The sequence below is a fragment of the Aethalodelphis obliquidens genome, unplaced genomic scaffold, assembly GCF_003676395.1.
Source record: "Aethalodelphis obliquidens isolate GAN/ISIS:26980383/991018 unplaced genomic scaffold, ASM367639v1 scaffold14, whole genome shotgun sequence".
NCBI lineage: Eukaryota > Metazoa > Chordata > Mammalia > Artiodactyla > Delphinidae > Aethalodelphis > Aethalodelphis obliquidens.
Genome location: NW_020837958.1, coordinates 36,983,871 through 36,996,753, shown reverse-complemented (window position 1 = coordinate 36,996,753; position 12,883 = coordinate 36,983,871). Strand labels below are relative to the sequence as shown.

At 38.6% G+C, this 12,883-nt stretch overlaps 1 protein-coding gene across 1 annotated transcript; it reads right to left on the bottom strand.

Moving 5' to 3' along the window:
- Positions 1–6,319: 6,319 nt before the first annotated feature.
- Positions 6,320–7,213, bottom strand: OR5P3 (olfactory receptor family 5 subfamily P member 3). Its single transcript, XM_027115708.1, is given in 4 exon segments — positions 6,320–6,387; positions 6,390–6,614; positions 6,617–6,745; positions 6,748–7,213. Coding segments are annotated over 4 exon segments (888 nt in total).
- Positions 7,214–12,883: the final 5,670 nt, after the last annotated feature.

Below are 12,883 nucleotides of genomic sequence, written 5' to 3'. Positions count from 1 at the left end.
ATTCTATTAATGTGGTGTATCACATTTATTAATTTGCCTATGTTGAAACATCCTTGCATTCCAGGGATAACTCCCACTTGTGCAGGATGTATGATCTTTTAATGCATTGTGGAATTCAATTTGCTAATATTTTTTGAGAATTTTTGTACCTATGTTCATCAGGGATATTGGTCTAAGTTTTCTTTTCTTTCAGTGTCCTTATCCGGCTTTGGTATCAGAGTAAAGCTGACCTCATAAAATGAATTTGAAAGTGTTCCCTCCTCTTCATTTTTGGAGGAAGAGTTTGGAAAAGATCGGCATTAAATCGCCTTTAAATATTCAGTAGAATTCACAAATGAAGTCATCTGGTCCTGGGCTTTTCTTTGTTGGCAGGCTTTTGATTACTGATTCAATCTCCTTACACTTGTTTTTGGTCTATTCAGATTTAATATGTCTCCCTGATTCAGTCTTAGCATGTTGGGCTTTTCTAGGAATTTATCCATTTCTTCTAGGTTATCCAATTCATTGGCATATAATTGTTTCTAGTAAGTCTCTCATGATCCTATGTATTTCTGTGGTATCAGTTGTAATGTTTCCCCTTTAATTTCTGATTTTATTTATTTGAGCCTTCTCTCCTTTTTCTTAGTTGGTCTAGCTGAAGGTTTGTCAATTTTGTTTATCTTTTTGTAAAATCAGCTCTTAGTTTTGTTAATATTTTGTATTGCATTCCTGTTCTCTATTTCATTTATTTCCAGTCTGATCTTTGTTATTTCCTTTATTCTATTAACTTTTGGTTTAGTTTGCTCTTCTTTTGCTAGTTCCTTGAGGTTTAATATTAAGTTTTTTATTTGAGAGGTTTCTATTTTCTTTCTTTTTTTAAATTTTTTTATTGGGGTATAGTTGTTTTACAATGTTGTGTTAGTTTCTACTGTACAGCAAAGAGAAGTAGAGTTCCCTGTACTATACAGCAGGTTCTTATTAGTTATCTACTTTATAGAGCGCTTTCTATTTTCTTAAAAATGCATATATTGCTGTAAAATTTCCTCTCAGAACTGCTTTTGCAGTATCCCATTGGTTTGGGTGGGTTTTGTTTCTATTTTCATTTGTTATGAGATTTTGAAATTTCTCTTTGAATTTCTTCTTTGAGCCATTGTTTGTTCTGGAGTATGTTATTTAGTTTTCATATGCTTATAGATTTTCTAGCTTTCCTCTTGTTGATTTCTAGTTTTACACCATTGTAGTCAGAAAAGATACTTGGTATGATCAGTCTTCCTAAATTTGCTGGGAATTGTTTTGTGGCCCACCAAATTATCTATCCTGGAAAATATTCTGTGTGCATTTGAGAAGAATGTTATTCTGCTACTGTAGGATGGAATATTCTATATATGTCTGTTGGTCTATATATGTCTGTCTGGTCTAACATATGGTTCAAGTCCAATGTTTCCTTGTTGATTTTCTGTCTGAATGATCCATCCATTGCTTAAGTGGAGTACTGGTCTTGTACTAGTATTGTATGGTTGTCTATTTCTCCCTTCAGATCGGTTAGTACTTGCTTAATATATTTAGGTGCTACAATGCTGGATACATATATACTTATGATTGTTATATCTTCTTGATGAATTGACCCCATTATCACTATATAATGACTTTGTCTCTTGTTACCATTTTGGCTTGAAGTCTATTTTGTCTGATATAAGCATAGCTACCCCTGCTTCTTCTTGCATGGAATATCTTTTTTCATCCCTTCACTTTGAGCCTATGTGTGTCCTTAAATCTGTAATGTCTCTTATAGGCAGCCTATAGTTGGCTCTTGTTTTTTTTTTTTTTATCCATCTAGTCACTCTGTGCCTTTCATTGGTGAATTCAATCCATTTACATTTAGAGCAATTATTGATACATAAGGACTTAGTAATGCCATCTTATTGTTTACTGGCAGTCTTGTAGTTCAGTTATTACTTTTTTCCTTTATTTCTGCTTACACTTATAAATTGGTGGTTTTCCATGGTGGTATGCTCTATTCCCCCTTTCTTTATCTTTTGTGAACCTACTCTAGGTTTCTGCTTTTTAGGTTATCATGAGGCTTAATAAAACATCTTATAGATATAACAATCCTTTTTAAGCTGTTAGCAACTTAAATTTTTTCACATACATAAGCTCCATCATTTATTCCCTCCTTTTTTGATGTTACAGTTTATCTCTTTTTATATTGTGTATTCACTAACAAATTATAGTGCTATATTTATTATTTTTTTACAAATAATATGATTTTATTCCTAAGGAAAAGTGACACATTCTTTGTTGGGCACATGTACCAACAGAATAGAAATGGAGAAGCTTATAATAGATCTCACCTGTAAATAGTTATATCTTTATAGGTGCATTCCATTATGATAATGTCATACATAAGGATATATTTAGCATATGGTTGTTTGATAACAAGGAAAGATCCAGTTTCAGCAACACTACAGCTTAAAGCTTTCTACAGTGAGGTGCTTTACTACTGAATGAATGTCTGCGTGCAGGTATAGTGCTCATCCACCACGGGCATCCCTATAGGATGATGCAGATCTGCTCTTCCACTAGAAAATACCCCAAATATCCAAATATTTAGGTCTTTTCTCTTAGGTCAGTTTCCCTTGAAAGGAACTTTCCAATCTCCTACCAGGGTGTTAGGCAGAGGCCTGGCTTCCAGAAACCCAGGAGCCAATCAAGAGAATGGGGTTGGTGGTCGTACTATATTTATTTTTAATACTCTTCTCCTTTAACCTTTATCCTATAGTTGAATGGTTAACACACTATCATATTACAGAGTTAGAGTTTTCTAAATATGACTGTATATTTACCTTTGTATATTTTCATGTCATTGGTTAATACTTTTTCATTTTAGCTTGAAGAACTCCTTTTGGCATTACTTGCAAGGCACATCTAGTGGTTATGAACTCATTCATCTTCTGTTTGGGGAATTGTCTCTCCTTCATTTCTTTTTTGTTTTTTAAATAAACTTTTAATCTCAGAACAGTTTTTTTTTTTTTTTTTTTTTGGCTGTGTGGTTCTTTGTTACTGCACGCAGGCTTTCTCTAGTTGCTGCGAGCAGGTGCTACTCTTTGTTGTGGTGCACAGGCTTCTCATTGCGGTGGCTTCTCTTTGTTGCAGAGCACAGGCTCAGGCACGTGGGCTTCAGTAGTTGTGGCACGCGGGCTCAGTAGTTATGGCTTGCGGGCTCTAGAGCACAGGCTCAGTCGTATGGTGCGGCGGGTTTAGTTGCTCCGCGGCATGTGGAATCTTACCAGACCAGGGCTCGAACCCATGTCCCTTGCATTGACAGGCAGATTCTTAACCACTGCGCCACCAGGGAAGTCCCTCTCCTTCATTTCTGAAGGATAACTTCAGTGGATAGAGTATTCTTGACTGGCAATTTTTTCAACACCTTGAATATATCATTCCATTCTCTCCTGGACTGTACAGTTTCTGCCGAGAAATCTACTGGAATGAAGGTTCCTTTGTAGGTTACAATCTTTTTTCTCTGTTTTTAGCATTCTCTTTTTATCTTTGATTTTTGACAATTTCATTATAATACGCCTTGGACAAGGTCTTTTTGCATTGAGATAATAGGGTGATCTATTAGCTTTGTCAACTTGGATGTCCATGTCTCTCCTCAGATTTGGGAAGTTCTTAGCTAAGCTTCTGCCCCCTTCTCCCTCTGTTCTCCTTCTGGAACACCAATTATTTTAATATTTGTACATTTGATGACACCCCAAAGATCATATAGTCTTTCTTTGTTCTTTTTCATGCTTTTTTCTTTCTTCTCCTCTGAATGGGTTATTTCAAAGTTCTGTTATCTAGATCACTTATTCTATTTCTCATTTGGTCTACTCTACTACAGATGCCCTCCATAGCATTTTTCATTTCATTTATTGCATTCTTCAGCTCCAGAAATTCTGTTGGATTCCTTTTTTTATAATTTCTATCTCTTTGTTAAATTTCTCATCTTTTCATATATTGTCCTTCTGTGTTTTCTTGTAGCTTGTTGAGTTTCCCCAAAACAGCTAATTTGAATTCTTTGTCAGATTGCAATATTTTGTGCCATTGAGTTCAGTTACTGGAGGATTATTGTTATCTTTTGGTGATGGTATATTTTCTTGATTCTTCACATTCCTTTTAATGTTACAGTGATAGTTTTGCATTTGAAGGAGCAGACACCCCCTCACACCTTTACTATTTGCCTTTAAGTGGGGTATAGTCTTCATTGGTCCTATTATATCTGGGATTTTTTCCCTGACCTTCTATGGACACACCTGCTCCCAGAGGCTGATGGGTGGACTTCTTACTGAATTACAGTCAGCTTAATTGCATCCTTTTAATGCCCTTTAACATTCTTATCTGCTTCTTTTCTGATCTTTTCCCTCCCCTGCCCATCATGAAGGTCCTGCCTCAGTAACATTTTTTTAAATGGGCTTCTCCAGCAGTGTCTTGAAATGCCAGGGGACCCAAGCACTCACTCACTGCTATCCTTTTCCTATGCAGGAGAGGACACCGCCTGCTAGTTCTGCCCCAGGCAGTGTTTCCTTGGGGAAGCAATGGCACTGGCAAAGTTACAGTCTTCACTGCATCCAAACTCATGTTTTATTATTACTATTATTATTATTATTTTGCTCCAACAGCATGCTGGAATCACTTCTCTGGAAGGTTGAATTTCTACAAAGTCTCTCTAATCCATAGGTTTCTGCCCAAGTATGCACTCTCCAGGTTTTCCTTGGCCAGGGCCGAGAGGAATTGGGGCAGGTTCACTGGTTCCTGCTGATGTTGATGCCCATACTAAGGTCTTTCTGCCTATTACTAGATGCACAGGTGGGCAAGACTCCTCCTGGATCCCTTAGTGTATGGTCTGGATCCCACAATTCCCACTGAGGCACTTTTGTTCATGTATGGATGCCTAATTAGTTGTTTAAAAGCGGGAACAGAAAGGAGAGATGTCTCACACTGCCATGAAGTTAATCTCACTCTGGACTTAATATTGTGGACAGTAGAATCATTGCTGATGACGAAATAGAAAGATCACATGATATAATTATATTAAGATTAATCTGGTATTTACATTTATTAAAGGAAAAACGAGATCCTTAAAAATATTATCGCATTGTATTAAAAAATATCCACTCAGAATAAAACAACTGGGAGAAAAAACACAAAGGGGTCTATAAGAATACAAATAATTTTAAATTCTGTAAGTGAAACCGTCTGGTTTAAAGAGAGAGTTTTCAGGGCCAATACAGAAGTTCCAGTGAAATCATGTGCAAGAAATCTGAGAATTTCAGTATCAGAGGCAACAGGAACAGGAGGGAAAGAAATGGTTTAACACACATTACAGAAATATGTAGCGCATATTTGATAAGATTGAAATAACCTTTAAAAAAGGAACCTTACTGGGCTTCCCCGGTGGCGCAGTGGTTGAGAGTCTGCCTGCCAATGCGGGGAACACGGGTTCGTGCCCCGGTCCAGGAAAATCCCACATGCCACGGAGCAGCTGGGCCCGTGAGCCATGGCCGCTGAGCCTGCGCGTCCGGAGCCTGTGCTCCGCAATGGGAGAGGCCACAACAGTGAGAGGCCCGCGTACCGCAAAAAAAAAAAAAAAAAAAAAAAAAAAAAGGAACCTTACTCTTTTTTATCTAGAAAGGAGCCAGGTCATGCCAATTAGCCCCCAATAGTCTTTCTTCTGGAAACTCTTGAGCGTATTTTGTAGAACAGATCCCTGAAAGGGAAGAGCTAAGATAAATGGAGCTTTCAGGTATCTTCTGATTTGGCTTGCTGAGGCTCACCTGCAGAAGTATTGTGGGAGGAATCCTGTTGCTCAGCCTCAGACCCCAAGGCAGCAGAAGCTTTACAACTGCCAGCATCACTGATTTCAATCCTTAGATTATCTGTACATCATGGACACCATCTCTGTCAGATGACAAGATCATGGATGGCAACACTACTCTTTATTTCCCACTCAAGGAGTTTCAGGTGCTTCCAGAAGTTATTTCCAAAGACTGCATTCAAAGAGCACAGAACTTATTTGAAAAGATTTGTACTTGTAGATGCAAGAAATGGTGGGTAAACTGAGAATAAAATTTTTTTTTTGCTAATGTTCCTATCTTGGTGAATACACATTTATTTTTTTACACTGAAAATTTTCTTGAGAATAAAAAGAAATGAAATTTGTGAGTCTAGAATACTATGAATATACACTGAAATTTACTTAGTACATTATTTATTCATCTGCAGGAGAGGCCTTCATTACACAGTGCTTATTATTAAAAATCAGATTACTTTAGTAGGACTACCAGTGTGTTCTAGCCATTCATCTTCTCATGGCCTCTTTAACCTCCTTGTTCCTGAGACTGTAATTGAGGGGGTTCAACAGGGGATCACAGACACCACTTTGTTTTGTTCAGTTGAGTAGCTGGACTTGGGCATCACATAAATGAAGGTAATGGTCCCAAAGAACAGAGTGACTGCTGTGAGGTGGGAGGTGCAAGTGGAGAAGGCTTTATGCCGCCCCTTAGTAGAGCATATCTTCAGGATTGAGAAAAGGATGTAGATGTAAGAGAAAGCGATGATAAACACAGTAACTACAATGATGGAGCCAGAAGAATGGCTGGAATTATTTCAGAAGTAAAATCATGAGAACAAGAAAGCTTCAGAAGTGGTGAATAATCACAGAAAAAGTGACTGACTTCATATGGTCCACAGAAGGACAGGCTTAACAAACAGCCAGTAATATCCAAGCATTCACACACCCACCTTAATAGGAAGCCCCCACTAAGAGAATGCAGGCTCTGGGGGACATGTGGGTGGAGTAGAGCAGGGGCAAGCAGATGGCCACATGGCAGTCATAGGCCATGGCAGCCAGCGAGAAGCACTCAGCCATCCCAAATGTGACCGAAGAACAGAGCTGAGCGACACAACCAGCAACACGGATAGAGGTTCCTTCCCTGAGGAAGCCCATGAGCATGACAGGTGTGGCTGATGAGGAGTACCCAATGTCTACAAAGGCCAAATGGCAGAGGAAAAGGTACTTTGGGGTATGAAGCTGAGGTCTGCTTCTGATTAACGTGATTATGCTGACATTGCCCATTAAGGTGACCACGTGGATTCCTAGAAACACAATAAATAAAATGGCACAAGCTGTAGTATCCTCTGCTAACCCCAAAATAATGAACTCTGTTACAGTTGTGTAGTTTCCAGTCCCCATCTATACTGAGAATGATATCCACTGAAAGAAAAACAAGTGGATATTTGAATAGAAGAAAATAGTATAATCTGCATATTTATTTTTACAATAGCTATATAATAACAAAATCCCATCATACACACTCACATGTAAATATTTGGGGAAAATATTTTCACACACAATACCTTGCATAAGGCTTAAAAATATAAATGTGCATTGATAGAAGGCCAGGAATACTCAGAAAAATCTTTTTTTTTTTTTCAACTTAACACATTCAAGTCACATTTGCCTTATATAATTAGTTTAGGTGGTCTGTAAGGAATAGACTCACATGAGCATATCCTAGAGACAGCCACTAGATGGTATGAGGGACCCAGTAACTATCTTCTGAGCCAAAGACATGATGAAAGGGAGCAGAAATGTCAGAATGGGCCAGCTCCCATGGAAAAGAACAACTGTTTAAAATGATATCTGAGGTATCATTTCTTCTATGAAAGAGGCTGAGCAGTCATATGAATCCTGAATTTAAACAGGTATCACGGTTAGAGAAAAGATGAACCAATATCCAGGAAGTTTGAACAGAGGCAGAGTGTAGAAAAAGGTGCTCAAATCATGAACAAGTTAACCTGGAGAGACTGCAGTTTGGAAGAGGAGATGGCATCATCTTAGGATCAAGCTATCTGATTCATAATAGTGAGCCAACCCGGGAAAGGAAACCAGACACATTGATCAGGTTACTCCTGAAAGACTCCAGTGGTGCCTGAGACTTTGCATAAACTGGAGCTGGGCTGTGAGCAAAAGGTTCCAGCCTCCTTTCCCACAGGTAACCAGCCCGTGTGAATAGCCCCTGTCTGAGAAAAATCACACCTTTAGGTCAGCTTCTGGAAAGCTCTTTCCCATATCAACTTGTTTGAGAAAAATCATGTAAAAGCAAGAAAATCATGAGAGCTTTCTCATATAGTCACAGAATGCCAGGCTTCAAAAAGCCACTCCATCCATTCCATCTCTCTCATTTTACAAAGTTATAAACTGAGATCTAAAGAAGTTAGGTGACTAATTTTAGGTTAAATGGCTTTCTGACAACTGAGCTGAGATCAAAGCTCATTCCTGGAGCCAATTCATTACCATATTTATATAACACAGATGTTTTCTGTAATTTGTAAAAAGAATATAGAATATCGGAACATATATTTGGTTCATTTATATGTTCAAAAAGTTTTTCAATTATGTTAATATATAAGTAATATCTTTACTCTTAAAGGATGATTTTGCAATCTAGTAATTCATATAAATAAATGGCTACACGGTAATGACAATTCTGTGAGGCCGATGATAAAGGGCCTCCTTCAGTGCCCTGACCCAGGAAATTGATGTGCCCCTGTTTTCAACTGAACCATTCTGGGTCCTTAGTAGATAAGGAATCAAATTTAACTAGGATTTTCTTTTTGCAGAGCAACAAAGGGGATAGGTATGGTGTTTGAGAGTAGGTGCATGTAAGCTGAGCAAAGGTGAAGTGAGTACATGAGATGAGTAAAGCCTGCAAAAAAGTGCCAGGCCCCCAGGGAACTGAAGATTTGCTTTAATTATTCTACTAGGGAGAATGAGCTAGAATGACAGGAGGTGGTGATGGTCACAATTTGGGATGCTTAAAATGAAATTAAAAGCTACAGTTGTTGGCAAATGACAATATTTAAAAGTCTAAACTCTGATGATGAGAGTGACTGGATATGGTAGGAGGGAAAAAAAGATGTTTGGAGGAGAGATCAAGAAACTAAGAGGCTGTGATGTTCAAAGGATCTTCTATGTGGAGATATTAAAACCCAATTCTTGTTCATCAGGAATTGTGACAGGAATACCGTTAAGAGAGAAAGAGCAAGCCAAAGCCAAAAACTTCCAAGGATGAGGAGACATAATGCCAGTAGCAGGTGATTGCAAAAGGTGGAGGAAGATAAGGAGGATTGGTTAGAGTCTGATGATGTAAACTCAACTATAAGTGTTTGCAGGTAGGAAAGAGAAAATGTCTACAAGTGGCAATGGGGGAGAAGGAATACTATACACTACCAGGCCCAGGGCTATGAAGAGTAAGAGAAAAAACATACATCACTTGAGAAGACTGTAGAGAAACAAATGTCCTCGGGGTAGCAAAGTATCCACTGAAAAGGACAGTGAAGAGAATGGAATGTTCTAAAGAGATTCTGAGGACATGAGATTTTGTTGATAATTGTGAGTGCCAAAGAACAGAGGAAAAAGGCTTCGGGAGTTAAAGAGAGATGGAATCAGGACTTCTTGATTCAAGAGAAAATGAGACTTGAAAATAACCGTTCTTAGCTCCAGCAGAATGGAGATAACATTCGAAGACAGAGTAAAGAAGATAATACACAAAAATATTGAATATGTATTGTTATGTTGTGGTTAACAGCTGAATGAACAAAAAGGAGAATGAAGGCTACTCCCAAAATTGTGGAGGAAGGATGACGGGGAAATACAGAGCCTGTTCCGAGTGGCAATAATGGCATGGAAGCAAAGGGTAATGCCATGAGGTTTTGCAGCCATACAGGCCTGGAATCAGATTCTACTTTGCCACTGATTATCTATGGAATCTTAGATGATTTATATAAATTCTTCAACCCTTCATGATTTATTTGTTTTTTTAAAAAATACCTCACAGGATTCGTGTGTTGAATAAGATGACGTACATGATAATATACTGTTCACAGAAATAAGTGGATGCTCAACAAATGATTATTTCTTTGAAATACCCAAACCTTAAGTTCTAATACAAAAATGAAAAACAAACATTCTTGTATCAATAGAAAGGGAAAATTATTCCCTGCAGATGTTTATACGTCAACGATAAGGACAAATGTCAAAGAATTGTCATTGTAAAGCAAGGCTGTATTTATGAGATTCAGGGTCTTTGGGGATGTAGGTCCTTGAGTACACTACTTGTTTGTGAAAATTCCACCGAAAATCCGTCAGGACAGAGAAAATTATAGGTATACGTGCTCATATAAATATGTGTCATCTTAAGAATATCTACAAACTTATTTTTGTGTGTACATTCGAATTTTTAATGAAAACTTTTGATGGATTTCTAAACTAATTCTAATTGTATTGGGGCACGCAAGAAGAAACAAAGATACAGTGTAGCAGGCGTAATTTCAATCCAAAGTAGAAATCCTTCTGGGAAAAATAAGTGCTTGCGTGTGCACGCGCATGTGTGTGTACGTGTGTGTGTGGGGGGGTTGATTGTGACTAAAGGCAGTAAATATCAAACTAATATGAAAAGAAGAGACTCGGGATTCTCATGGCACATGGTTTAAAATCGTTAACTAAATATCACCTGTGATCCCCTAAAAGAAAGTGCCCACCAAAGGCAAGTCTTTTGATGACATAATGCCCTAGATCAGAATGAAAAGCTTTAGAAATTCATTTACTGTGGAGTTGGATTATCTCTTCTAATCATTCTAGAAACCTCAAAGAGAATTACAGATTCATATTTGTAAATTCTTTGCCTAAGTAACGGAGTGAAACCAAGGACTATCGATGACTAAGCCATAATTCCTAGGGCAAACATTGATTCTGTCAGTTGATATATTGTATCACTTGAGTTCAGAGGCTCCATAGGTCTATCATGTGGAATTTAAACATTGATCAGAAAATAATGGAAATGAGGATATACTGGAAAATTTGGATGACTCAAATTACCCTGAACCTCAAACTCTCCTGGAGAGTGTGCCAGCCAAAGAAGCTCCTCTTTGCCTGTATGATGAAGCTGCTCCTACCTTGAGGACCCTTTAATGACTTCACCTGAGAAAATTACTTTAAAAGATAAATCAAAACTCCTCATGCCTTACCCTTAGGTTTTTCTTTAAGCTCCCAGCATACTCCAGGAGACATTAAGTCAAAGCTGAGAATATAAGATTTGTATATCAAAGAATTTTAGTATTTTCCCAATTTATTTCATACCTGTATATAGGAATGGTATGAAGGTACTAAACTAAGGAGAGAAGAATATACTATTAGGTCGTTTGAATTTATGATGTATAGTTGACTTTTAAACAAAGCGGGTCTTGGGGGCACTGATCCTCCATACAGTAGAAAATCCACTTTTAAGTTATAGATGGCACTCCCTATATGCGGTTGGATTCCTTGATTCTGCAGTTCCATATCTGCGGATTCAACCAACCATAAATCATTTGGTATTGTAGTATTTACAACTGAAAAAAATCTGCATATAAGTGAACTCCCACAACTCAAACCTGGGTTTTTCAAGGGTCAACCGTAGTTGCAACCACCAGACATTCTAGATATCATACGTTAGCTAGAACATATGGACATGGTTCTAATTGCTTGTTTAGTTGGTTAACTAAAACCTAAAATGAAGGATTCCCTGTGTAAAGTGAATTTAGAAGCCAGACAAAATTCCTTGGTATATTCAGACGTAATCGAATGTTTGGAAAGATGTGGAATGGTGACACGAGCTTATCATGTGCAGTCCTTTGCCAATGTATGCACCTTCCAAGGAGAGCTCAGAAGCATCTTCTACTCCATGGCACTGAGAAGTTCACTGGTGAAGGACCATAATTATTTTTAAGAAGAACTGAAACAGATATCGTCTGTAGCCCAGAGATGTGGGTGGGAGATACCAAATCTGAAATGAGATCAAATTTCAATAATACCAAAACCCTGAAGTGGCAGCAACCACATATATGTATGTGTTCATAGCACCATGCCAAGTTTGACAGGGCAATCATCCATAATATGGTATCCAAAACTTCTGGGATCTTTAGGGGTAGCTAATTAAGCACGGCATTCTTAAAACCATGGATAGACAGCCCAGTAAGCTTCTATACTTGATATGTATGACCCCAAACACTCTAGGGTCAGAGAACAGGGGCCTGATTTGAAATACCGGGAACTGTGGTAAGAGTTATTCATGTAATTCCCAGAGTAGAATCAATTCAGAGACCCAGAGTCCCTTGAATTAGGAAGAGGCTGAGTATCCTTGAGGAAAAAATTTGCAATAATATCACATTATCTATTCTGTGACTCTCATTCCTCATCTACTCCAAAGTAGATTTAAGGCCATTTAAAGGTAATTTTTCATGAGAAAAGGGAGATACCCAGACCTTTCAGGGGTTATTACAGACAGGCACTGAACTACACTAATATTTCAGTCCATCATGGACTGCACTGCAGTCCATCAGTCAGAGAGGGTGCTTATAGGATTCATGCTAAAAGTGGAATGCTGACCTAGTTTCACCTCACTGTGGGCCCAACAGCACCCTGATTTATAAATGAAATACCTCTGGGCGACAACTGCCAGAATCTCCCCCTCACCCCACGTAGTTTTCTGAGCCATGGACACAGGCTATCTCACTGGGAGGTCCAAGTGGAGGCTCCTGAAATCCACTCCTCCCAGCCGATATGGTAAATCAAAGGAACATTCCTTTCTTTGCGGAAATAAGAGATAAGTACATCCATCAAAGTTGCAGCGTAAGACCCTGGAAGCACTGCTGAGGCAGCAAGATCCAGTTTCTGGGGCAGCAGGGCTGACGTTAGTGTCCTTAGTGCCCAGCGTGCTGCAGTGGTTGCACTTATAACACATGCTGCAGCTCCTGGTGTTGAGCAGCAACTTCAGTGGGGCCCTCACTTGCCCAGTTCCTTGCAGGGGTTTGGGGCATAGCT